This window comes from Rhinopithecus bieti, unplaced genomic scaffold (assembly GCF_001698545.2).
Source record: "Rhinopithecus bieti isolate Rb0 unplaced genomic scaffold, ASM169854v2 scaffold_29388, whole genome shotgun sequence".
NCBI classification, from domain to species: Eukaryota; Metazoa; Chordata; class Mammalia; order Primates; family Cercopithecidae; genus Rhinopithecus; species Rhinopithecus bieti.
Window position 1 is genome coordinate 2,469,680 of NW_016813389.1, and position 27,179 is coordinate 2,496,858.

General features: G+C 56.1%; 1 protein-coding gene across 1 annotated transcript in view; it reads left to right on the forward strand.

The window, feature by feature from the left end:
- The window catches only part of HMCN2 (hemicentin 2), a 182,566-nt gene that overhangs the window by 74,108 nt on the left and 81,279 nt on the right, over positions 1–27,179 (forward strand). The window contains 16 exon segments of the mRNA XM_017848185.1: positions 3,099–3,226; positions 6,339–6,593; positions 7,492–7,578; positions 13,792–13,986; positions 15,161–15,291; positions 15,601–15,748; positions 16,275–16,401; positions 18,133–18,287; positions 19,639–19,917; positions 21,483–21,764; positions 22,465–22,573; positions 22,806–22,975; positions 24,473–24,627; positions 25,030–25,126; positions 25,681–25,776; positions 26,741–26,917. Coding sequence (XP_017703674.1) covers positions 3,099–3,226; positions 6,339–6,593; positions 7,492–7,578; positions 13,792–13,986; positions 15,161–15,291; positions 15,601–15,748; positions 16,275–16,401; positions 18,133–18,287; positions 19,639–19,917; positions 21,483–21,764; positions 22,465–22,573; positions 22,806–22,975; positions 24,473–24,627; positions 25,030–25,126; positions 25,681–25,776; positions 26,741–26,917 — 2,591 coding nt within the window.

Sequence of the window (27,179 nt, forward strand, 5' to 3'; positions counted from 1 at the left end):
TCTCTCTCTCTCTGTCTCTCTCTCTCTCTCTCGTCTCTCTCGTCTCTCTCCTCCCCGTCCCCAACCTTTATTTTTCTTCACAGAGTCTTGCCCCATTGCCCAGGCTGGAGTACAGTGGCACAACCAGAGCTCTCAATCTGCTGGGCTCGAGTGATCCTCCCAGCCCAGCCTCTCAATTAGCTGGGACCACAGGCATGTGCCACCATGCCCACTTAATTTTTTATTTTTTGTAGAGACAAGGTCTCCTCGTGTTGCCCAGACTTGGTGCTGCCTTTTCAAATATGAAATGGGGTTCAGAGATGTTGACCGCCCTGCACAGCATATCTGAAGCACAGCTGGACCTCGGATCCAGAACTCCAGTTTCTAGCCCAGACCTCTTCCCACTGGCCCACATCGTCCCTGTTTGCCAGCCCAGGTGTTGCGATGAAGTCTAGGGAACTGCATCCCAGCCTGGAATGCGATTGAGTGTATAAGTTTCAACGTCCAATGGATTTGGCCCTTGGTTAGTGGGTGTCAACATGTCAACATTATTTAATTTTTTAAAAAGCTGTAGAAGAGAAAATTCAAGCTGGAGTGGTAGACAGAGTAGAACTACCCAGGGGAAATGGGGACATGTTTACCCATTGCCAGGACACATACATATTTACGTGGTGTTTTCTCGCGTTTTCCTTTGTCCTGTAAAGACTGAGCAACCTGTTCAGTGCTGCCCAGCTGATTGAAGACTGGGGAGAGATCCCAGACACTGGCTGGGGATTTGTGTCACACTAATAGCAAGGCAGTTTAGGTGACCTGGAGGAGATGATGTCTCAATATTGAAAGATGAGCAGGTGTTATCCATATACTATGTCCTGGGCACCTCAGGCTTTGTGTGCGTGATATCAGTTCATACTAGATAAGTACACTGAAACTCAGGGAGATGGCGTCCTTGGCCCAAGGTCAGCCTGTAAGAGGCAGAATGGTGGTTCTCACCAGGACACCTGCCGTCAAAGACCCACACCTATCTGCTCTGCCATGCTGCTTCTTGGGGAAGGCGCGCTTCTTCATGTCCCCAGGCAGTGGGTCCCTGGAGATGGTTCCCCAGCCACTTGTATCAGCTACCTAGGGCTTTTTAGTAAAACCCCAATTCCTACCTCCTCCATGGAATGAGTCTCTGGGCAGGGCCTGAGAATCAGCATGTGTCACATGCAACTGGGAGATTCTGATGAGAACCCCTGCCCTGCAAGGTGTGAGATCTTTGAGAGCAGAGGGTGTGAGCCTGTAGCCCAGGAGACCTGCTCCAGTGCATGTGAGACACATACAGCAGTGTGAAACAGAGAGAGAGAGACAGAGAGAAAGGAGAAAGGAAGGAAAGAAGGAGGAGATAACGATCTAAATGTTTAAGTGTCCACTCAAAAGGGAGCGAGTTCATAAATTGTGGTGTGGTCATACAAGGGAATATTACACAACAGTCAAAAATGAGTGAATAGAACTATATATGTATATACTCATGATGCCATTTATGTCGTGATATACCTCATGATGCAGGTTTTAAAACATGCAAAACATTATGTGTTATTTATGCGTGTGCTCTTGTCTCCGTGGAAGCAGCTGACCTGGGTTGAGTGCCTCTCTGTTCCAGACGCCGTGCTATGAATTAGGCCATTCAGTTCTTTTGACAACCCTGTGAGCAATGAGCACAACTGATGGCTCTATTTTCCAAAAAGAGATGAATTAGGCACAGGAAGGTGAGGTGACTTGCCCAACCTCACACAGCAAGCACATGGCCCAGCAGGTTAGACCCAGGGAATCCAGCCCAGTGCCCAGGCTCTAGAGACCACCACCCACTGTGTCATCCACAGCCATCCTTAGAGAACTTGCCCCAAGGGGCTGCTGGATGCTCGGGACAAATGGATGGAGGGGATGGCTGGGAAGGGGCTGTCATTGACCTACTTTACAGATGGGGAGACAGAGTTCTCAGCTAGTAGCCCGAGAATTACCGACGGTATTGCCCTGTTTAATGACTGCACGGCCTGCACTTCGCTTGCCATGTCTCCTGTGATCCTTGCAGCTGCCTGCGAGGTGGGGGCTATGAGGGCCTTAAGGATTCTATAAGGGGCTCTGTAATCCCCGTTTTGCAGAGGAGGAAATTGAGGCTCAGCAGAAAGCAAGGTGGGGGCCAGGACTGGAGCATCCCAGGCCTGCTGGGTTCTAGAGCCCAGCTGGTGAGTGCAGGGCCAGCGACTGGGCCTTGGAGTCCCCCCCCACACCGGCCTGTGCTGGCTGCGTGCTCTCGGGGCCAGCCAGGGTCAGTGGCCGCAGCTGCCTTCCCTGTTTTATGGAGGCAGGAGCTGTGCAGAGCCAGCACATATGGGCCAGTGACATCATGTCTGCAGGGGGCCCTTGGGGTCCAGCCCAGCTGCAGGAGCCTGGCTGGGGGTCCTACATCCCTGTGGGATGGGGGTCATGTGACTTATCAAGCTAAGGCAGACTGGGGAGGATAACGATGGCAGTGCAGGTGGGGGCTCCGCAGCTTCCTCCTGAGGACCCTCAACACAGTTCTGGACTGAGAGCACCAAGCAACTGTAGTCAGAGTCAGGCCGGCCCTGGCACCAGACCAGAGGGCCTCTAAGGCTGCCAGCTTCTTCATGCCACACGCAGGGCAGGTGTGTGTGGCAGAGGAGAGGGAGTTGCCACCTGCAGTCAATAGGTGTCAAGCGGTGGGCAGGTTCCCGGCCCTGGGCTGAGCCTGTCATGGACTCCGTTTACCAGCTCTAGCCCAGACACAGGCTGTGTTAGCATGCCCATTTTATAGATGAGGCTCCAAGAAGTGAAGCAACTTGCCTGAGGCCACACAGCTAGGAAGGATTTAGAGTTTAAACTCGAACCCAAGCCAGTGGGCTCCTAGTCGAGGGCTCTTCTTCTCTTACACCAGTAGGCATGGGACTGGCCCTGGCCTGGTGGTTCAGGGAGGGTGGAGGCGGGGGTGGGGGCTAGATGGTGGGTGCTGTTTCATTACCAGAAGGCTTCCTGGGGGAGGTGTCTGGTTCAAGTTGGGTCTTGAAGCCTTTCCATGTGTGTGGGGTCAGTAGAGATCTCACCAGTGCTCCTCATTCCCGCAGGCATGGCCTCCTCCCATCTGGCTCCCTGCGTCTGGCCCAGGTCCAGGTGGGTGACAGCGGCCACTATGAGTGTACAGCCAGTAACCCTGCGGGGTCCACCTCCCGGCGCTACGTCCTTGGGGTAAAAGGTAGGACCAGTTGGCAGCCCCAGTCCCTCCCTGTCCCCCATCACCCTGCCTGTCCCTCAGGTATCTCAGTGCCCCTCCTGCAGCCCACACCCAGGTCTGTCAGGCTCTGTCACCTCTCCCTCCGTGTGCCTCTGCCACCTCCTCTTGCCACCCCCACTTCCTGTCTCTCTCAGGCCTGTGTCTTCTCCTCCACACTTTTTCTCCACCTCTCCCCATACCTCGTGGGGGGTCCTGGAGATGCTGTTCAGAGGCCCCCAAGAACACAGGGCAGAGAGCCGTGGGGACCTGGGTTTGGGAGGAAGGGGGTCAGAGGGGAACCCATGAAGGTGGGTCTGAGAGTGTCTCTGCCTGGTGCGCGAGGCCCAGCTGGGAGCCCAGGGCATGGCGATGGGAAGAGGCCTGTGAGGTGCCACAGAGCCCCCTCCTGCTGAGAGCATCTTAACGTCCCCCAAGAGGCCCTTCTGAGCTCCTGCTCCCACCACTGCCATCAATGAGGCACTTTGTGCACCTATAACAGGAGGTGCCACTCTCTCTCCGTGCGTCCCTTCCTCTTGTCCGAGGTCCCCACGTACCCCACTGTGGTTCTGGTTCCCAGCCTGGTGGAGGGTCCCAGGAGGGGGCGTTCCCCTGTGAGTCCAGGGCTCATTCAAAGGGAGCCAGCCAGTGAGAGTCATACACTGAAAAGGGAGGGCACTCGTCATCCGAAAGAACCCTGAGAGGCATCCGAGACAGACCCAACTATGGCCCCAGGGCCCAATCCGCCCTCCTGTTTTCAGAGATCATGAGCTTTCACTTTTTAAAATAATTGGACACGCACAAAAAAACCAACCAAATAATGTTTCGTGACATTTCAGATTTATCTGAAATTCAAATTTCAGTGTTGGCCAGCCATGGTGGCTCATGCCTATAATCCCAGCACTCTGGGAGGCCTAAGTGGGAGGATGGCTTGGGCCCAGAAGTTCGAGACCAGCCTAGTCAGCGTAGCAAGACCCCCATCTCTACAAAAAATAAAAAATTACCCACTCGCAATGGTCCGCACCTGTAGTCCCAGCTACTCAGGAGGCCGAGGTGGGAAGATAGATTGAGCCTAGGAGGTCGAGGCTACAGTGAGCTGTGATCATGCCACTGTACTCCAGCCTGGGTAACAGTGCGAGATCCTGTCTCAAACAAAACAAAACAAAAATTCAGTGTTTATAAATACAAGTTTTATTGGAACACACCCACAGATGTTCATCTATGTGCTGCTGGTGGCGGCTTTACCCTCTGATGGCAGAGGTGAGAGGTGGAGAGAGCCTGCCTGGCCTCACAGCCCAGCATCCTGACCACCTGACTCTTTACAGAAAAAGCGTGCTGCCCTGGATCTAAGCTCACACCCCATTTTACAGATGGACAGGCTGAGGCCCAGAGTGGGAGGCGGCACCAGGGTTCCCGTAGGTTTGCATGGGGGTGTGAGAGAGACACGGGAACAGGGAGGCAGGGTAATGAGCAGGGCCTCAATGTTGCCAGAGCTGGGTTTGAATCCCGACTCTGCTACCGACTGGCTGTGTGATCTTAGGCCAGTCACTTGGCCTCTCTGAGCTTTGCTTTCCTCCTCTTATAAAGTGAGGCCACAATAAAGCCCACCCCATTGTGGGCATTGAATGCTCAGAACGGTGGAAGCTGTTATTGTTTTCAGCGGGTGTGTGTGAGAGAGAGATCGACGGGAGGGTGGGGCATCCATGCTCTCTGTGCTCCTGGGCAGGGAGCCCTCCTGGGCATCCAGGTCCTGGGCTAAGGGGCTGGTCTCCACCCAAAGGCCAGGTTCCCATGGGTGGTCTTATATCCAGGCTCCTTCTCAGAAACTGCGTAGGGGGTGGGTGCACCTCAGCTTCCCTCGAGGGTCCAGGACACTTGTCCCAGTGTCCCATGCAGTGCCTGGAGCAGGGTGGCCCCTGGGCTCTGAGAATTGTTTTATGCCCAAGCAGTCTGGTCCCACAGGGGCCTGGACCCTTGGACACTCAGACCCAGGGTTGGTGCCAGCTCCTATCCACTGAGGGAGAGGGGCGACTCTGGCCAAGTCATATAACCTTTCTGAGCCTCAGTTTCCCCCTCTGCAAAATGTGCAGACGTGGATGGCATCACCTGCCATGTAGGAAGGACCGAGTGAGATGGAGGATGAGAAAGTGACTTGAAACCACAAAGGTGAAAGAACGGGTAGCCACAGCCAGGGGGAGGGAAGGACAGGGCAGCGATGATGTCCAGCTGCAGTGACTCCAGCCACAGCATGCCAGGCACCAGGCTCTGTGCTGGCTGCTTTAGTGCTGCACCTCATTTCATCCCGCGGGGCGGGAGGGGTTGTGACAAGGGGGAACTGAGGCTCTGGCTGGAGCAGGGTCCCTTGGCTGAACTGGGATTGGAGCCACCTCTGCACATGCTGCCTCCCAACCTTGCTTGGCCATTATGAGTCAACCTCCCTCTGCCCTGCCTCAGTTTCCCCACTGTGCACTGAGCTGGATGAATCCCAAGTGGTGTTTTTTTTTTTTTTTTTTTTTTTTGAGACAGAGCCTCCCTCTGTCACACAGGCTGGAGTGCAATGGCACGATCTCAGGTCACTGTAACCTCCGCCTCCCGGGTTCAAGCACTATTCTTGTGCTTCAGCCTCTGAGTAGTTGGGATCCCAGGTGTGCGCCACCACACCCAGCTAATTTTTGTATTTTTAGTAGAGATGGGGTTTTGCCATATTGGCCGGGCTGGTGTCAAATGCCTGACCTCAGGCGATCTGCCCACCTCGGCCTCCCAAAGTGCTGGGATTACATGCGTGAGCCACTGCTGCCAGCCCTGAGTGGCAGTTCTTAAATGATGTCGGGCACATTGGTGGGGACAGAGGGATGTACAAGCTCAGCCCTGAGGGTTGAGTCTTTCACGAGAGTGCGTGTGTTCAGGTGAAAGACCGGAGCTCACTCACTTTGGGGGAGTCCACGTGGGGTGTCCCAACGCCTTTTCCTGCCAGCCTTAGATTGTGCTCCATGACAACTTTGCTGGTTGGTGACATCTGAGATGTGGCTTGGGTCTGGGTTCTGGGACCCTCTCGCCTGAGTCCCCCCACCTTGATACCCCTCCTGTGGCCCCTCAGTCCCCCCTCAGGTGCAGCCAGGCCCTCGGGTTCTGAAGGTGCTGGTGGGAGAAGCCCTGGATCTGAACTGTGTGGCTGAGGGGAACCCAGGGCCCCAGCTGAGTTGGTCCAAGGATGGCGTGGTCCTGCGGGGCCGGGGGCCTGAGGGCTCCGTCCACTTCGCGGCCGTCAGAACCTCTGATGCCGGGAGGTACCGCTGTGAGGCCTCCAACAGTGCTGGGGTGGACGCCTGGGAGGTGGAGCTCAGGGTGCTGGGTGAGTCTCCCTGACCCCAGAACCTGCTTCTCCCCAGCTCTCCCAGCCGCAGCCTGGACTTGGGAGGTGCTCATCTCTGTTCCGGGCTCTGTGCCTGCCCGTTCCCTTCCTTCCTGGGACAGATAGAGCCCTGGCCCTTTCTTGGACCTTAGAGCTATCCTGTGTCCAGGAGCCTTTGTCAGCCCTTGGGTATGGACCAGGTGGTCCTCAGAGCTCCCAGCAGGGGTTCCCTGTACTCCTTCCCCTTGGGCGGTGACCTGTGGGGCCCCTGAGTACTTAGATGGACAGAGGCACCTGAGGCAGTAACTGGGGAGTGGCACTGGACCCAGGGCCATCCGGACAACATAGGCCGGTCACCTACACTCTGTGACCCCAGTTGTGTGAAGCACCTGGCGCATAGAAAGTTCTGGATCAGTGGTGCTAGCAGTTTCACTATTAGGAATTTAAAACAAGCTTGGGGCTAAGTGTGGTGGCTCATGCCTGTAATCCCAGCACTTTGGGAGGCCGAGGTGGGCGGATCGCTTAAGCCCAGGAGTTCGAGACCAGTCTGGCCACATAGTGAAACCCCATCTCTTAAAATAAATAAATAAGTAAATAAATAAATAAATGAAAGTTTGGAAAGCCACTGCTGAGAGGGACCACTCATGGCCCCTTGTGTTTGAGGGTACAGCTCAGCCTCCCCAGCCTGTGGGGCTCAGCCCTGGTGGCTGCACCATGGGGCCTCCCTGCAGGGGTGAGTCAGTACCCCTGGGCCTGACTGGGCTTGCCAGGAGGCTAGGGGCCAGGATTCTGGTAGGGGACGCCCTCCCCATTGGCCCTGGGTTCCTTGGAAGCAGGGATTGAGGGGTCCCAGGCTTTGGGCCTGAGGTATGGGTGTGGTCATGTCGCCTTCCTACAGAGCCACCACACTGGGGTGCTGATGAGACCAGCGGCCTGCTGGAGCGAGTGGCCGGAGAGAACGCCAGCCTGCCGTGCCCTGCCAGAGGTGAAGCTGCGTCTGGGGTGGGCCTGGGGAGGTGGGGTGGGCTGGCCTAGGAAGGAGTCCTCACTCACATTCCAGTGCCCTGGGTTGTGCGTGGCAGGCAGAGCCCACAGGGCACGTGCTCCTTGTCAGCAGCACGCCAGACAGTTCATCCCATTGTCAACCCTGCAGGATGGTGTTAGCATTCACTCCTTTTTATTAGGGGCAATCCAGGTCCAAAGGGGTTAAGTGACTTGCCTGAAGTCACACAGCCGGGGTGTGACTCAGAGTATGGGCAAGTGTGACCCCTGCCCTGCTCCCCTGTGCCCCTCAGCATCGGGGGTGTGATCTCCGGGGCTGAGGCAGCCCAGGGCCCTTGTGGGTTGGGGCTTTGTGGTCAGCCCGCCTCTCCCCATGCCCCTGACTTTCCCACGGAGGATGGAGTCAGTGGTTCTGGCCAAACCAGCTTTTCTGGGCTTGTCTTTGGGGCAGGAGCACAGTGCGGGGCCGATAGCCACCTTGGGTCAGCTGCCCAGCGCCGAACCCTGCCCTGGCCCTTCCTGGCTGTGTAACTCAGGACAGTTTCCATCTTCTTTCTGAGCCTCACTTTCTCTGTCTGTACAGTGGGGTTGTACCAGCCCTCTCTGTGCGGGGCTGCTGTGAGAACTCAGTGGGACCCCATGCGTGTACGGGGCTGGCACCTTAGGAAGGCTCAGGAAATGTGCTGGATGCCTGGCTTCTGCCTTTTTGTGAACCCCACGGCCCCACCCAGAAGATCCCTCCTCAGCCCCCGCCACTTCCTCAGTTGCTTCTTTTGATGTTGGGCTCCTCCATGGCTGACAGCGCCGCCTCCCCTCTGTGGGGCTGAGGTTCTCTGGAGGGTGCTGTCTGGTGTCTGGTAGCAAGTGGCAGGTCACCAAAGCCTGGCAGGAGCCTGGGGGGCATCTCTAGTCTCGGTGGTTCATCCGTGAGCTGCAGGGCACCCAGGAAGGCCCCAGAACGTACTCAGGGAGAGGCAGGTAGGGATGGCACCCACCTAGGCAGGGGGCAGGACCTGGGTGGGAGCTCTGAGAGCCCCTCCGGATCCCCACGCGCAGAGCTGCCCACCTGCCCACTTGGCCACCTGCGCCCACTACCCCCCACCCCCAGGTCCCGGGCCCTTGACTATGGCGCCACCTTGTGTTGGTCTCTGCTAACAGCAAGCAGCCGTTCTGAGCTTTCGGGAGGTGGGAGATAGTGGAAGGTGGGACCCACCCAGTCCCAGGACTCCTGCCCTGTCTGTGTCCCGTGACTGCCACATGCAGCCTTGATCAGTCAGGGGCCAGCCCTGAGCCTGTCAGCCTCACCCAAATCCCCTCTGATAGCACTGCCTCTCCCCACCCGGCCTGCCGCCTGGGCTGCCCCTGGCCTCCTTCCGGGTCAGGCGGGCCCTGTTTCACAGCCCTGTGGCCTTGGACTCGGAGCGCTCTTAGGGCTACAGGGATGGGACTGAGCCCAGCACTCTCATGGGGACTCCCTGGGCCCTGCAGTGACACCATCTGCCTCTTCCTCTTGGGGGTGGGGTGGGGCGTGAAGGCCCAGAGCCTGGACACCCACTTGGTGGTGTGTGTGTGGTGTGTGTGGTGTGTGGTGTGTGTGGTGTGTGTGGTGTGTGGTGTGTGGTGTGTGTGGTGTGTGTGGTGTGTGTGGTGTGTGGTGTGTGGTATGTGTGGTGTGTGTGGGACTCTGCACAGTGGGGAGGGGGCGATATGAGTGACTCTGGGCAGCAGGTGGTGCCCGGGGATCTCCTTGTCACAGAGCTTCAGGGCTGTCCTGCACTATGGAGCGCTTTAGGCTGAGATTGTCTGTGTTGAACCAAGTTCCACAGCAGAAACCCATCACCCCTCCTGACCAGCAGCTTGGAAGGCCTGGCCCCCAGGGTGGCGGGAAGTATGGGGGCTCTCTGGGAAAAGCTGAGGAAGATGAGAGGGGGGTGTGCATGTGTGTGAGTGTGTGAATGTGTCGTGTATGTGGTGTGTGTGTCATGTGGGATATGTGTGCATGCATGTGTTCTGTGTGTACGTGGTGTGTGGTCTATGTATATGGTGTTTGGGGTATGTTGTATGTGTGGTGTGCACGGTGTTTTGTATAATGTGTAGTGTGTGGTGTGTATGTGGTACGTGGTGTTTGGTGTGTGTGGTGTGTGTGTGGTGTGTGTACGGTGTTTGGTGTGTATGTTGTGTGTGGTGTGCATGGTGTTTGTGTGTGGTGTATGTATGTGGTGTGTGCGGTGTGTAGTGTGGTGTGGTGTGTATGTGGCATGTGGTGTTTGGCGTGTGCAGTGTGTGTATAGTGTTTGGTATGTATGTTGTGTGTATGTGTATGGTGTTTCTTGTGTGGAGTGTGGGATGTGTGGTGTGTGTATGGTGTTTGGTGTATATGTATGTGGTGTGTGTATGTTGTTTGATGTGTATGTAGTGTGTGTGTATGATGCATAGTGTGTGGTGTGTATGTGTGAATGTGTGGTGTGTGTATGGTGTTTTGTGTGCATGGTGTTTGCATGTATGGTGTGTAGCATGTGGTGTGTGTCTGGTATTTGGTATATATGTTATGTGTGTGGTATGTGTATGGTGTTTGGTGTCTGTAGTATGTGGTATGTGGTGTGTGTGTGGTGTTTGGCATGTATGTTGTGTGTGTGGTTTGGTGTGTGTAGTGTGTAGTGTTTGGTGTATATTTTGTGTATGTTGTGTGTGGTGTGTATAGTGTTTGGTGTGTGTGGTGTGTGCATGGTGTTTGGTGTGTATGATGTGTGTGTGGTGTGTGTAGTGTGTATTGCATGGTGTGTATGTGGTGTGTGGTATGTATTGTGTGTGTTGTGTGATGTGAGCATGGTATTTGGTGTGTTTGTTGCATGTGCTGTGTGTATGGTGGTGTGTTTAGTGTGATGTGTGATATGTATGTAGTGTGTGGTGTTTGGTGTGTATGTTTGTGGCGTGTGCATGGTGTGGTGTGTATGTTGTGTTGTGGTATGTGTATCATGTGTGGTGTGTGTAGTGTGTGGTGTGTATGTGGTGTGTGGTGTGTGTGGTGTATGATATGTATGCTCTGTGTGTGGTATGTATGTTGGTGTGTGGTGTGTGTATGTTGTGTGTGTGGTGTGTGGTGTGTATGTAGTATGTGGTGTGTGGTATGTATGTCGTGTGTGGTGTGTGTAGTATGTGGTGTGTATGTGGTGTGTGGTGTATGTGGTTTGGTATGTATGTCGTGTGTGGTATGCATATGGCATTTGGTGTATGCAGTATGTGGTATGTGGTGTGTGTGTGTGGTGTTTGGCATGTATGTTGTGTGTGTGGTTTGGTATGTGTAGTGTGTAGTGTTTGATGTATATTTTGTGTACGTTGTGTGTGGTATGTATAGTGTTTGGTATGTGTGTGGTGTGTGCATGGTGTTTGCTGTGTATGTTTGTGGTGTGTGTAGTGTGTATTGCATGGTTTGTATGTGGTGTGTGGTATGTATTGTGTGTGGTGTGTGGTGTGAGCATGGTATTTGTTGTGTATGTTGTGTGTGGTGTGTGGTGGTGTGTTTAGTGTGATGTGTGATATGTATGTAGTGTGTGGTGTTTGGTGTGTATGTTTGTGGTGTGTGCATGGTGTGTAGTGTGAATGTTGTGTTGTGGTATGTGTATCATGTGTGGGGTGTGTAGTGTGTGGTGTGTGTAGTGTGTAGTATGTATGTGATATGTGGTGTGTGCAGTGTTTGATATGTATGCTCTGTGTGTGGTGTGTGTGTATGTTGGTGTGTGGTGTGTATGTGGTGTGTGTGGTGTGTGTATGTTGTGTGTGTGGTGTGTGTAGTATGTGGTGTGTATATGGTGTGTTGTGTGTGTGTTGTTTGGTATGTATGTCGTGTGTGGTGTATGTAGTGTGTGGCATATGTAGTATGTGGTGTGTATGTGGTATGTGGTGTGTGTGTTGTTTGGTATGTATGTCGTGTGTGGTGTGTGTAGTGTGGTGTATGTAGTATGTGGTGTGTATGTGGTGTGTGGTGTGTGTGGTGTTTGGTATGTATGTCATGTGTGGTGTGTGTAGTGTGTGGTGTGTAGTGTGTGGTGTGTGTAGTGTGTGGTGTATGTAGTATGTGGTGTGTATGTGGTGTGTGGTGTGTGTGGTGTTTGGTATGTATGTCATGTGTGGTGTGTGTAGTGTGTGGTGTGTAGTGTGTGGTGTGTGTAGTGTGTGGTGTATGTAGTATGTGGTGTGTATGTGGTGTGTGGTGTGTGTGGTGTTTGGTATGTATGTCGTGTGTGGTGAGTGTAGTGTGTGGTGTATGTAGTATGTGGTGTGTATGTGGTGTGTGGTGTGTGTGGTGTTTGGTATGTATGTCGTGTGTGGTGTGTGTAGTGTGTGGTGTATGTAGTATGTGGTGTGTATGTGGTGTGTGGTGTGTGTGGTGTTTGGTATGTATGTCGTGTGTGGTGAGTGTAGTGTGTGGTGTATGTAGTATGTGGTGTGTATGTGGTGTGTGGTGTGTGTGGTGTTTGGTATGTATGTCGTGTGTGGTGTGTGTAGTGTGTGGTGTATGTAGTATGTGGTGTGTATGTGGTATGTGGTGTGTGTGTTGTTTGGTATGTGTGTCGTGTGTGGTGTGTGTATGGTGTTTGGTGTATAGTGTGTTGTGTGTGTAGTGCTTGGTGTGTATGTTTGTGTGTGGTATGTGTGTATGGTGTTTTGTGTATGTAGTGTGGTGTGTGGTGTGTGTATCGTGTTGTGTGTGTATGGTGTGTATCCCCACGGTGGGGAGTAGGGGTAGCAGCCGCTGGTGATGGGACATTCTGGCCTGCGTTCTGGGCAGAGGATTCCAGGGGAAAACGGGCACAGAGGGATTCAATAAGTTGCCCAAGGACACGCAGAGTATGGGTGAACGTGGAGCAGGGCCCTGGGCCCTCCCTTTCCCTCATGCCAGCAGGGAGGGTCTCTGGCACTTTACAGTGGGCAGTCAGGGTAGGGCGGAGTGGGCAGGGCACCCTCCTGCAGAGATGATGCCAGTGTGCCTTCCATGTGCCATCTCTTGCCCACCACCACGCTTACTGGTCCTTCAAAGGGTGAAAGAGTGAGCGGCCCACAGTGTACCTGTCTACCCCTGGGCCCCCGCTGCCAGGGGCAGGCCTTTCTAATGATAATCAGTGTTAGCTACAACAGTCCTGATGACCAGTGGTGGCAGCAGAGGCAGTTGGGAGTGACGTGCCGATCTCCCCTGAGTCGGCGCTGGCGGAGGTCGGGGGGCAGGTGAGAGCTATGGCCAGGAGAGCAGCAGCAGAGTGCGTGCCTGGGGCTCATGCTGCGACATCTGGGCAGTGTGCCTCAAAGGGGTCACTTGGAGGACTGGGCTGTTAGCTTCGGCCCACACAGGACCCCCTCTGGGCAGGCCCTGTCCTTGGGGCCCGTGATTGACAGCTCCACTTCAGCCCAGTGGGCAGCTGTTTCTGGCACACCTACTGTGTAACCAGGCTGTGTGCACAGACCAACATGGGGTGTGTCCTAGAGGTCAAGGGGCTGGGGGGTGTGGCACTCATGGTGGGGCTGGGGGTGGTGGCTGGCAAAGTGACTGGCCCAGGCTTGTGGAGGGAGGAGCAGGAGCAGGCTGAGCAGAGTTGGGGCCTCCTGCAGGCCCTGACCCCAGGGCACAAAGCAGGGGTGCTGGAGCACGGCAGGCTCGGCTCGTTCGTTGATTTAGTGCCTATTGAGTGCCAGGCACTGTGCTAGAGGCTGGCAGTCACACCACAGAAAAAAACAAAGAGCCTGGCCCTTGTGGGGTGGGGCACACAGATAAGAGGCAACAGAGACCTGAATCACAGATGCATCCTCCGGTCACTGGAGAGTGGAGGACAATGGCTGAAAAGCAGGGAGGGCAGGGGCTGGGGTTGCCAGTTGGGGTGCCAGTTGGGGTGCAGTTCTAAATGAGGGGACTGGATGGGGCCTTGCTCTGAAGAGAACCAGAAAACAGGCATGCAGTCCCCTGCCTTGGTCCCTCAGGCACCCTGGGAGGCCATATGGATGGACAGTGTGGGTAGGTGGCAGATGTGGGGGCGCCCACAGCTCCGAGTGAAATGCTCCTCCCAGCCTCGGGGGGACGGAGGTGCCTGGAGTCATCCCTGGAGGGTCAGCCCCTTTTGCACAGAAGAAACGTGTGGGGGACAGTGCAGGTATGGAGGGGAAGGTGTCAGGGTGTACGTACTGATGACTCTGTGCACCCTGCCAGGAACACCCAAGCCGCAGATCACATGGCGGAAGGGCCCGTCCTCAGAGCCCCTGCATGACCGGCCAGGTGTGGCGGTGCTGGAAGAGGGGTCTCTATTCCTGGCCTCCGTCTCACCCACAGACAGTGGAGACTACGAGTGCCAGGCCACCAACGAGGTGGGCTCCACGTCCAGGAGAGCCAAGCTGGTGGTCTATGGTGAGCAGGGAGCCAGAGCTGGGGGCAGGAGAGGAAAGCGGCAGGGACCCAGGGACGGGCCTGTCTTCCTCCCAGGACTGCATCCGGCCAGAGGCCCACAGTGATGCTGGGGGTCTGACAGTACCACGGGGTGCCCAGGTGTGGCAGTGCCAGTTCCCCAACACCTGAGAGCTTCCTACACAGGAGGATCAGGTCCTGCCACCAGGTGCCAGTGACGGGGAGATCTTGAGGGGGGCTGGGAGAGTGGCAGGTTGTACTGGACACCCCACTTCCCTAGAGAGACCCCCACGGAGACAGTATGGGGGAAGCACCTGGAATTCCATCAGTGTCTTTGATACGGGTCTAGAGGTGAAGATAGTTTAAAATGACCCCTTGGCTGGGCGTGATGGCTCGGGCCTGTACTCCTAGCACTTTGGGAGGCTGAGGCAGGAGGATTGCTTGAGCCCAGGAGATCGAGACCAGTTTGGGAGAGAGAGATCCTGTCTCCACATAAAATAAACTTAAAAAATTACTTTTGAAAATGAGCATGGATGGCAGTGCAGAGCCCCAGAGCCCACCTCCGGGTTAAAACTGTTACCATTGGCCTATTCTCACATTCTCGTCCTCAGCAGGGAGCGTGCCCACCCCCACATCCAGGGTGCTATGTGCAGAGGAAGGGGACCCCCCTTAACACGGGCAGTGCGGGTGGGCTGGGGAGTAGTCTCTGCCAGCAGGCTGAACTGACCTCGCTTGGGCAGTTCTAACAGCTCCTAATGCCACCTGCTGCTTCTCCAGGACCAGTTGCCCTGTAATGACTTGCTTAAGACATTTGTTACAAAAGCATGGCCAGGCCTCACCTTCAGAGATTCTGACTCAGGGGGACCCTCCCTGGTCACTGTGACACCAGGTTGGGTGTAGAACCAGATGGATCCAAGGGGACTCTAGCACCCTGCAAAGCTGAGTGTGAGAAAGGGTGGCAGCTGGGCCTGGGCACGACTGGGGGTGTGTTGGTCCCAGGGCAAGGCTGCTGCGGCCATCTGCAGGTCCACAGGACCCTTTGTGGCTGGGCGGATGGGGACAGGCAGACCTCCTCCAACCCCAGTGATGAAGGGCAGGGAATGGCCCAGACAGGGTCCCTTTGGCTGTGGCTCTAGGGGGGCAGGGAAGCAGCTCCTTGGCTTTCCTTGCCCCCAAGTGCCCCCTAGCATCCGGGAGGATGGACGCAAGGCCAACGTGTCGGGCATGGTCGGGCAGTCCCTGACGCTGGAGTGTGATGCGAACGGCTTTCCAGTCCCTGAGATCATGTGGCTGAAGGACGGGCAGCTGGTGGGTGTCCCCCCGAGGTGGGTGGGCTATGGGTGGGATTTGGGCTGGGGACAGGCCTTCTGGATGGGCGTTCCTGCGTGTGCCACGGTGGGGCAGGGAGATGTGACAGGTGTCTTTGGGGGTGCTCTGGGGTTCAGGGCAGTGGAGGATGGTGGTCACGTGATGAAGCCTGGCAGGGGGCTGCGTGGCAGAGAGCATGGCACCGTTCCGGCCACCGGCCACCTCTCGGGCCTCAGTTTCCTCATTACTGATGCTGGGGGTGGTGGCTGGATCCCCGCTTACTGGCTCCCTCTGGCCTCTCCTACCCAGATCCCTAAGGTGGGTGGCCACCGCCTCCTGAACGGGGGCCAGTCCCTCCACTTCCCCAGGATCCAGGAGGGTGATTCTGGGCTCTACTCCTGCCGGGCAGAGAACCAGGCTGGGACCGCCCAGAAGGACTTCAATCTCCTCGTGCTCAGTGAGTGAGGCCTGAGCCCCGCAACTCCCGACTCTTGTCTGACCTGTAGCCCCAACTCTTGCAGGCACACAGAGGGAGAGGGGAGACATTGCCTGCGGAGAGCAGGGGGCACAGAGGCGCCCATGACAGACCCAACCCCCATCCTCACAGAGCTGTCTGTCTGACCCTGTAGCCCCAACTCTTGCAGGCACACGGAGGGAGAGGGAAGACATTGCTTGCGGAGAGCAGGGGGCACAGACGGGCCCATGACAGACCCAACCCCCATCCTCACAGAGCTGTCGGGCTCAGGGAACAGACATTAGACAGGTGATTAGCAAAGTCATTACTGTCACAAGTGCTACAAAAGGGCAGCCTGGGCGCTGAGGGCTCCAGGGCAAGCCCATCTGGCCAGGGTTCTAGGGGGCTTCCCAGGAAGGTCGGGTAGGAGAGGGCCCAGACTGGGGGTCTGCAGAGACAAAGGCCCCGTGGTAGGCAGGGCTTGGAGGGTTTGAACAGTTTCCCACCCATCACCCCTTCTCACCTCCAGCCCCTCCTTCCGTGCTTGGAGCCGGGGCCGCTCAGGAGGTGCTGGGATTGGCTGGTGCAGATGTGGAGCTGCAGTGTTGGACCTCAGGGGTCCCCACGCCCCAGGTGGAGTGGACCAAGGACAGGCAGTGAGTGGCTCCCCCAGAGGATGTCGTGGGGTGGTGCCTAGACTGGACCTGCTGGATGTGGGGGAGGTTGAACTCTTCTGGGGGAGCTGATAGGCATGGCATGTGTCACCCAGGGCCCAGACTGAGGGCTGTAGGGGCGCCTCCCACCCAGTGGGAAATGAGCCAGGGAGACCCCACTCTTGCCTCAGCAAGGTCTTCGGGTCTTCTCGTCACTTAACCTTTCCATTTTTTTTTTTTTTTTTGAGACAGGGTCTTGCTCAGTTGCTCAGGTTGGAGTGCAGTGGAATGATCTCAGCTCACTGCAGCCTCAAACTCCGGAGCTTCTTGGGCTCAAGAGATCGTCCCACGTCAGCCCCCCAAATAGCTGGGACCACAGATGTGCACTACCAACAACGGGCTAATTTTTAAAAAATGTTTGTACAGATGAGGTCCTGCTTTGTTGCCTAGGCTGGTCTCAAACACCTGGCTTCGAGCAATCCTCCTGCCTTGGCCTCCCAAAGTGCCAGGATTACAGGCATGAGCCACTGTGCCCAGCCTCTTTTTTTAAACTCACTTTTTCTCTAAGTAAAATTTACATAACAGGCTGGGCGCGGTGGCTCACGTCTGTAATCCCAGCACTTTGGGAGGCCAAGGCGGGCAAATCACCTGAGGTCGGGAGCTATCAGCCTGCCCAACATAGCGAAACCCTGTCTCTACTAAAAATACAAAAAAAAATTAGCCAGGCGTGGTGGCGGGCGCCTGTAATCCCAGCTGCCTGGGAGGCTGAGGCAAGAGAATCACTTGAACCTAGGAGGTGGAGCTTGCAGTGAGCCGAGATCAAGCCACTGCACTCCAACCTGGGCGACAGAGCGAGAACCTGTCTCAAAACAAAACAAAACAAAACAAAACAAACAAACAAAAAATATCTACATAGCATACAATTAGCCATTTTAAAGTGTACAGTGGGCCAGGTGCAGTGGCTCACGCCTATAATCCCCACACTTTGGGAGGCCGAGGCGGGCAGATCATGAGGTTAGGAGATCAAGACCATCCTGGCTAACATGGTGAAACCCCGTCTCTACTAAAAATACAAAAAAATTATCCGGGCGTGGTGGCGGGCGCCTGTAGTCCCAGCTACTTGAGAGGCTGAGGCGGAGAATCGCTTGAACCCAGGAGGCAGAGGGTGCAGTGAGCCATCGCGCCACTGCACTCCAGCCTGGACAACAGAGCAAGACTCAGTCTCAAGAAAAAAAAAAAAAAAAAAAGATGTGCAGTGTAGTGGCATTTAGTACATTTGCAGCATTGGGCAACTTTCACTTCTATTTAGTTCCTAACATTCCATCACCCCAAAAGGACTCCCCGGATCCATCAGCAGCCAGTCACTGTCCCCCTCTCCCCAGCGCCTGGCAACCACAGCCTGCTTTCCTTCCCTATGGACTTGCCTGTTCTGGGCACTTCACATCACTAGCATCATACATAGAGTGTGTGGCCTTTTGTGCCTGGCTTCTTCCACTCGGCATGTTTTCCAGGTTCATCCGTATTGTGGAGAGTATCAGAATTGCCTTCGTTTCTGTGGCTGAATAATGCTCTGTGGCATGGACGGACCACACATTGTTGATCCGTTCCTCCCTTACTGGGCCTTTGCGTTGCTCCCACCTCTTGGTGCTAATGAAGCCACACACTCCCTGTGTGCAGCCTGCCCCCATCAGCGCCTCGGCCTTACTGGCACTTTTCCCTTGCCCGTCTCTCCAGGCCTGTCCTTCCTGGAGGCCCTCACCTGCAGGTCCAGGAGGATGGCCAGGTTCTCAGGATCACCAGCAGTCACGTGGGGGATGAGGGACGATACCAGTGTGTGGCCTTCAGCCCAGCTGGTCAGCAGGCCAGGGACTTCCAGCTCCGAGTTCATGGTGAGCCCCAACGCCTTCCGGGACCCTGCCACAGGCTACACAGAAAGCTTCCTGCCCGGCTGCCTGCTGCCTTGGAGGGAGGGTGAGGGCTGAAATGGGGGACCTGGTAAGTGATCCCTGAGTCCAAGAAAGCCGGGGTCGGAGTGAGGGTCAGGGTCAGGGGATAGGGTATTTGGCCCAGCATTATCCAAACCCGTAGTTTCCATCCCAGCTCTAAAAATGTACTACTGTTTGTTTGTTTGTTTGTTTGAGATGGATTCTTTCTCTGTTGCCCACGCTGGAGTGCAGTGGCACCATCTCGGCTCACTGCAAGCTCCACCTCCCAGGTTCAAGCGATTCTCCTCCCTCAGCCTCCCGAGTAGCTGGGACTATAGGCACCTGCCACTACACCCAGCTCATTTTTGTGTTTTTAGTACAGATGGGGTTTCACCATGTTGGCCAGGCTGGTCTCAAACTTCTGACCTCAAGTGATCCTCCCGCCTTGGCCTCCCAAAGTGTTGGGATTACAGGCGTGAGCCACTGTACCTGGCCCAAATTTACTACTTTTGAACCTCTTGGAATGATGCTTTCTTTTACTTTTCTTTAAATGAGTCACACTTCCTTATGCTGAAACACATGTATTTAAATATAACTTACTCTTATAAAGGATATTTAATATGGAAACGGTAAGCAGAAAACCAGTGCCGCTTGGCTAAGGAAGCTGAAAAAACAAACACACCCCATAAAGCAATGTTGTAAATCCTCGAGGCATGGACTCCGCAGAGGGCACCCAGCCTGCATCTGCACTCTTTGTGCTAAAAAGCAGAGACTAGACAGTGCTAGAAAGTTCAGGGACGTGCATAGTAGCACCACATGCAGCCTTTCCTTGCTGTAATCAGGATAGAAGAAGATTTGGGAGGGGTGTAGCCGTTTCATTCTGAGATGTGGTTATTTCATGCTGTGCCCGTGCGCCCCCCAGAATAGTTCTGGGTAGCGTCGGTGGTGGGTGACCAGCCCTGTGCGAAGTCCTCATCTAGTCCAGCCCCTCATTTCACAGATGGGGAGACTGAGACCCAGAGAGGGGAAGTGGCTTACCCCTGGTATTCCAGTGAGTTAGAGGCAGAGCGGGGCCCGGAATCCAAGCCTGGGGCCCCACCCCCACCTCCTGCACCTTCCACACCAGCATGTCCCCATGCTGGCCTCTCCCATCTGTCCCCTGACCCTGCCCTCCTTGTCCCCATGCATTCTCTGTCCCCACAATGGAAGCTTGTGGTGTGTCTTGTGGCCCAAAGGCATGAGTCTGCTGGCCTGGGGAAGATGCCAGTGGTCTCAGGGGCTGCCTGTGACCAGCCCCTACCACTTTCCTTCTCAGCACCCCCCACTATCTGGGGCTCCAACGAGACAGGTGAGGTGGCTGTCATGGAGGGCCACCTGGTGCAGCTTCTGTGCGAGGCCCGAGGAGTGCCCACCCCAAACATCACCTGGTTCAAGGACGGGGCCCTGCTCCCCTCCAGCACCGAGGTGGTCTACACTAGGGGCGGTCGGCAGTTGCAGCTGGGGAGGGCCCAGAGCTCAGATGCCGGCGTCTACACCTGCAAGGCCAGCAATGCTGTGGGGGCCGCAGAGAAGGCCACCAGGCTGGACGTTTACGGTGAGCAGCCAGGGGCCATGGCAGCTGGCATGGGCAGTGGGAGGGACTCAGTCATGGTGGCCCCTGCCTGTCTCCAAAGGAAGGCGAGGTGGCCACTTGAAGTGGTCAGAGGCAAAAGGGTAATGGGGCCAAATCATTATCTAGGGAGAAGGGTCCTCCCAGCTCATGCAACTTTCCTCATACACGTAAGGAAACTGAGGCCAGGAGTGGAAAGGCTTGTCTGGGAGGCCATGGCGGAGCTAAGTGTAGAATCCAGGTCTCCCCTCATGGTGTGAGCGTGTTCACTAAACCATGCCCAGACCCCTGTGACCACCACAATAATTAACTGCCCTTCGTTAGTCACTTCTGTAAGCTAGACCAGAGGGGCACTTTGCAGCATCAGCTCATTTGATCAGCTGGCAAAGGGACTTGAGCTCTCGTGTCCCCAGTTACAGATGGTCACGGTGAAGCCCTGGAGCAGAGAGGTTTCTCCAGGTTCACACCACTAGGAGGTGGTGGGACCCGGTCCATACGTGGGCAGATCTGACTCCAGACCTCACGCTGGGAACCTCAGCATCAGCTCAGCCCTGAGGGGCTTGGCTCTGGGGACCTTCGAAGGAGAACTCAGAGGAAAGGATGTCGGTGGCTCTGGATGGGTCTGAGCAGGCCCCAGTGAAGTGTGAGAGGGCGGCGTGCAAGCTGATAGGGGTCAGCCCGGCCCCCCGTGGGGAGTCAGTTCGGGAGCTCTGGCTTCCAAAGATGCAAAGGGCTTGGGTGTCAGAGCCTCAGGGACCCCAGAGGGCCGTTGAGCTGCATGGGCTCCGTGGCAGCCTCTGAAGATGGCCCCACTGCTAGTTCAGGGACTCTTATTTTGGGACCCGCGGTCCCCCAGGAAATGAAATAGAAAATGTGTATGTCTATGCTTTTATTAAATTTTCAAAGGGTCTTATGCCCAAATAAGGTTAAGAAGCATTTCCCAGGCCACGGTTGCCCCTTGTCCCCTGGTAATGGCTTCATCAGCTCAGCAACTTTAGAGGGTCCTTGAGGGTAAGAGAGAAATTTCCCCTCTGGCGTGGCCACCATGGGCTCCAAGCATAGTTAACATCTGGTCCCCTTGGCCGTCGCTGGCTAAGTTAGGAGTGCCCCAAGCCAAGCTATCTGGGTTCAGGTCTGCCCCAGTCTTCTGCCTCCTGAGACCAGGGAGGGAGGGGACTTCCAGGAGCAGAGCTCTGTCCCAGCCCTGGGGGTCTCATTTGAGTCCAGCAGGTACTGGACCTGCCATGTGTAGACACTGGGGATGCAAGTAGGCCAGCCCTGGTCCCACTCATGCTGGGCTTGTCGGGGTAGCAGCAGGGATGGAGAGGCAACAGTCAGCACCCAGGGGCGGGGTGGTGCACCCAGGGCCTGAGGAGGGTGAGAACGCTGCCCCAGGGTCTGAGCAGGGGGTTCAGCCAGTGGAGGTGAGGGAAGGAAGTGTTTCACATGGAGTGGGGTTGGTGAGGGGCTTCAGCGGGCCTATTGGGCTGAGATGAGAACAGGTTGGTGTCCGGCTGCGGTCCCCAAGCCACCCCCTGCCTCTTTTCCAGTCCCACCCACCATCGAGGGCGCCGGTGGAAGACCATACGTGGTGAAGGCTGTGGCTGGGAGGCCCGTGGCGCTGGAGTGCGTGGCCAGAGGCCACCCGCCCCCAACCCTCACCTGGCACCACGAGGGGCTGCCCGTAGCAGAGAGCAACGAGTCTCAGCTGGAGACAGGAGGCAGCGTGCTGAGGCTGGAGAGCCCTGGGGAGGCATCCACGGGCCTGTACAGCTGTGTGGCCAGCAGTCCTGCCGGGGAAGCCATGCTGCAGTACTCCGTGGAGGTGCAGGGTGAGCCCGGCCCACTCCACTCAGAGCTGCCTGGGCTGTGGACTCTGCCCAGGCCTGCTGCGTGCTTGTCCCGAGAGAGCTCCTGGAGTGGAGGGAGGGTGGGGAGAAGTAACCAGTGTCCCCACATCGCATGACACAGATGAGGACACTGAGGCCTGGGCTGAGGGGCTGGCAGGGCTAGGAGTGGGTAGGGTGGAGCCTCAGGATCAAGGGTCTCTGACCGTGCCCAGGACCCTGGGCCGGGTCACCCAGGACGGAAAACCTCGTTCTGCCTTCTACCAATGGAGGGGCCCTTTGCGGAGACTTTCCTAAGGCCGGCTTGTGGGTGTGGTCCCAGCAGGGTGGGTAGGGCCTTCGCCTGCTCTTCCTTCCATTGCTGAAGCATCTCAGGTACTAGTGCTATGCTGGCCCCGTGTAGCACTGGAAATGAAGCTGGGAACAAGGCCACCCGGACTCCTGAGCCCTCAGTCTGCCAGGGAGGCAGATGTTAAATAATCAGGCCCGAGCCTTTCAGGAGCCCAGGGTGTCCCTTCACCCTCCTTGGGTGGCCCTGGAAGGCCTCCTGGGGAAGCGGCCACTGATAGGGAGACCTGAGGGTGAGGTGAGGCTGGGCCTCGCTCTGAAGGCGCTGAGGACTTGGGAGGGTTTGCGGCCAGTGGCTGCTCAGCTGCAAACACCCAGGAGTGTGTTCTGCCTGCAGTGCCCCCACAGCTCCTGGTGGCTGAAGGCTTGGGACAGGTGACCACCATCGTGGGACAGCCCCTGGAACTTCCCTGCCAGGCCTCAGGCTCCCCAGTACCCACTATCCAGTGAGTCTGGGGTGGTGGAGGCCAGGGTTGGGGGTGGGCAGAGAGCGTGTGCTTTGCAGGTTGTGGGGAAAGTGGACAGGAGAGAGGCTTCCTGTTCCCAGGACTGGGAAAGAGGCCTGGAGCTATGGCTGGTAAGAGCAGGTGGGAGGAGCTTCTAGGCTTCCCACTTGTCCTGCCTGGCCTGGCCTTCCCTGGCCTCAGGTTGACCTGCCCTCCTCCCTACTAACCTTAGGTGGCTGCAGAATGGTCGCCCAGCTGAGGAGCTGGCCGGGGTGCAGGTGGCCTCACAGGGGACCACACTGCACATTGACCATGTGGAGCTGGACCACTCAGGCCTCTTCGCCTGCCAGGCCACCAATGAGGCAGGCACTGCCGGGGCCGAGGTGGAGGTGTCTGTGCATGGTGAGTGGGCACCTGGGGTTCTGGGGCTGTGGGTAGCCTGAGATGCCAGGGGTGGGTGGAGCCAGAGGACTGTGGCAGGCCTGGAAGGACATGGGGCTGGTCTTCTCTGGATGGCATTTCTGGGCTGGACTTCCCAGTTCCCTACAGAGACGCAGGTGTGAGAGGCTGGCTGGGCCACTTACCACACTTATCCTCTGTCCTGTCCAGCCCCTAGGCGTCACTCCTCTCCCCCAGCTTCCTCTTTCTCCATCTGCTCTCTTCATGCTAACCACGCTGAACTTCACTTAGTTCTTTTAATACATCAACCCTCTTTCTCTCACCTTCAAGTCTACGTATGCTGTTCCTTCTGCTTGGAACATTCTCCCTCCTCTTTGCTTGCCTAGCTCCTTATCTTTCAGGCATATCCTGAAATACTCTTCCTCCAGGAAGACTTCCTTGATTCTACCATGTTTCTCATCTGCTCTACCCAACCTCTCAATGCCTTAGCCCTCCACCCACTACATTGGGATTACTTATTTGGTTGTCCATCTCCACTGTCCACCTCTGTGAGCTTTGAGAGGGCAGCATGGTAGCTGCCTTTCCCTGCTGTGTCTAGGGGCTGAGTATAGTTCTGGCCACAGAGTAGATGCTCAGCACACATAAGGATGCATGGATAGATCAGTGGGTGGATAGGTGGATGGGTAGGTGGGTGGGTGGATGAATGGGTGGGTGGATAAATGGGTGGACGGACGGATGGATGGATGGATGGATGGATGGATGGATGGATGGATGGATGGAAGGAAAGGTGGATGGATGGGTAGATAGATGGAAGCATGGGTGGATAGAAGGGTGGATGGATAAATGGATGGATGGATGGATGGATGGATGGATGGATGGATGGATGGATGGATGGAAGGGTGGGTAGATGGATGAATGGGTGGGTGGGTAGATGGATGGAAGGGTAGGTAGATGGATGGATGGGTGGGTGGGGTGGGTGGGTGGATGGATGAGTGGATAGGTGGGTGGGTGGATGGAAGAGTGGGTAGATGGATGAATGGGTGGGTGGATAGATGGATGACTGGATGGGTGGATGGGTGGAGGGATGGATGGAAGGGTGAGTGGATGAATGAGTGGATTGATGGATGGGTGGGTGGATGGATGGAAGGGTGAGTGGGTGGATGGCTGGCTGGCTGGATTGATAGATGATAGATGGGTGGGTGGATGGATGGATGGATGGACAGACAGATAGGCAGATGAATAAATGCATGAATAGATGTGTGGGTGCATAGATGGATGGGAGAATTTTTAAAGGGAATAACTATTCTGCTGGCTCCTAGTCTAGAGCTCTTTCCCCTAAGCCATGTGTCTGGGGGATATGGTGGGCAGAAGCTAGATGCCACCCTTTGGCCAGCCCTTCAAGGCCACCTTCTCACCCCCAGGTATTGAGGGGGTTGCTGGGTGCCCACTGTACCCCTCCTGATTCTGACCCAGGCTCTTCCTGACTCTTTCCCTTACCAGAGTTCCCATCTGTCAGTATCATTGGGGGTGAGAACATCACAGCTCCTTTCCTGCAGCCTGTGACCCTCCAATGCATAGGGGATGGGGTGCCTACCCCAAGCCTCCGTTGGTGGAAGGATGGTGTAGCCCTGGCAGCTTTTGGGGGGAACCTACAGGTACGTGCAGGGGTCCCAGGGCTGGCGAGCCAGCTGGGCACAGGTGGAGGGGCTGCTCTGGGGGCTTCCTGGAGACTCTGAGGAAAGCCCAACAGCCTGGGGATAGGAAGGGCCCAGGGCCCTCTCTGCCTGAAAGGGTGAGCCTCAGCCTCTTCCCAGTCCTAGGAGCTTCAGTTGTCAGAGGGAGAAAATGTCGGCCGGGGGGGACAGGGAACGGTATGCCTGGAGATCAGACGAATCCCTGGCATCTGAGTGCTTGGCTCAAAACCCGACCCCCAGAGCCAAAAGTGTCCCCATGCCTCACTGCTCCTGACCCCGGGCTCAGCAGCAGCCTGGCCACTCACTATGTCCTGTCATCACTCTGACAGCCCTGTGGCACATTCTCTGCCCCCTCCCCTCCAGATTGAGAAGGTGGACCTGAGGGATGAGGGCATCTACACTTGTGCCGCTACCAACCTGGCTGGGGAGAGCAAGAGGGAAGTGGCCCTGAAGGTTCTGGGTGAGGACGTGGGTGGCCAGCAGGGCCCAGGCCAAGGATGTTGGGTGATCCCTTGGGGACCCTTGGGGCTGGGATGTGTGGCTAGGGAGGGGGAGGAGGTTTTTCAGTCATAGTTGTGCACTTAACTTCAGAGGAAGTAGAAAGTCCTAAAATGAAAGCATTAGCAATAGCTCTGTAGTCCCTTTTGGCTGCTTTTGGTGGGATTTTTAGTAGCAGACCTTGCCCACATTCATATTTGCCTTTGCTTATTTTGGGAGTTTATTTGCAGGGAAATCCCTGTCCTTGTCCCTTTCCCTGGCTGTGCTGGCTGTTGGCTGTCCTGGGGTAGGGGCTGGGTGCTGTATGATTGTCGTAAGGGTGGCAGCCTGTTGCTCTTTGGTCTTGGGCTTGGTTCCAGGAGTGGTGTCGCTTAGTCTGAGGACGTGAGTTGTTTTAGAGCCCTGTTGTCTAGGATTTTCTATGGGGAGCAGGGAGCAGCACTGCTGGGATGGCTGGGATTAGAGCTGCCCAGAGCTTACACCTACCAAGCTGGGTCTCTCCTTGTCTGCCCCTAGTGCCCCCCAACATCGAGCCAGGCCCAGTCAACAAGGCAGTGCTGGAAAATGCCTCAGTGACCTTGGAGTGTCTGGCTTCGGGCGTGCCCCCTCCTGGTAAGACCCCTCCTCTTGGCCGAAAGCTACTTCCAGCCCAATTCACTGTCTAATGAGGCTGGCGAGTGACCCAGGGACCCTCTGGACGTAATGGGAAGAAATCAGCAGGTCTTTCCCCCCATTTCTCTCATTTTCCTCTCTTCCTCTTCAACAACGTCCTTCGGGCCAAGGCACTGCTAGGGTCCAGAGCCCGGAGTCTGAAACAGGCCTGCAGGGCACCTACTCGCAGTCAACTTCACAGGGCTGTCCGGGGCTGGGGGCGAGGATCAGGACCTCAGAGTCATCATCCGGTCTGTAGGGTCCTCCCCTGTAGACCAGCAGTTGAGGAAAGGGCCGGGCGCTGGGGTCTGGCTGTGGGTGTTTGCACAGCGGACTGGGTGAGGCTTATAGTAACCCAGGAGGAGGGCCCCTTTCCGGTTCCCATCTGAACTAGGCCCACCCTGCTTTGCTTGTGGCCTATGAGCCCTGGGGATATTTGCCCCCTCTCGTGGGGATGCCTGCTGAGTTCCAGGGGGGCGCAGCCTGGCAGGATGAAGGGAAGCTGCAGATACAAGTGTTCCAGCCTGGCTTTGAGGCTGCTGCTTTGGGCTGGTCCACGTTCTCTAATGCTCCCTAAGCGAGGGAGTCTCCTGGTAGGGGGAGGGCAGGGCTGAGTTTGACTCTCTCTGCTCCTGGCTGCCTCAGCCTCTGCCCACAGGGCTTCTTCTTCACCCTTGGTCCTGTCTTGGGCAACATTGCCCGGTTCCACCCCGACTCCCTTTTGTGAATGAAGAACTCTGACCTCCAATGCCTGAACAAACAGTGTGGCCACCCTGGAAGGTTCTCTTGGATGCCCACCACACCAGCAGAGTCTGACGGGCTGGCAGCACCCTTGCACCTCTCTTCCATTCCCCCTTGCATCTCTCTTCCATTCCCCCTTGCATCTCTCTTCCATTCCCCCTTGCATCTCTCTTCCTTTCCCCAGATGTCTCCTGGTTCAAGGGCCACCAACCTGTCTCTTCTTGGATGGGAGTGACAGTATCAGCGGATGGGAGAGTTCTCCGCATTGAGCAAGCCCAGCTTTCTGATGCTGGGAGCTACCGCTGTGTGGCATCCAATGTGGCAGGTAGCACAGAGCTGCAGTTTGACCTACGGGTCAATGGTGAGCATCCCTGGGCCTCTAAGGGCCCTTGTCCAAAAAGTTGGCTTTTCATCCATTTGTCTGTTAGTCTGTCCATCCACCTGTCCACTCATCCATCCATCTACCACCCCATCCATCCATTACCCCATCCATCCATCATCCATCCATCCTTCCATCCATCCATCCACCCATCCACCCATCCATCCATCCACCCATCCACTCATCCACCTATCCACCCATCTGTCCATCAACTCATCCATCCATCCATCCATCCACCCATCCA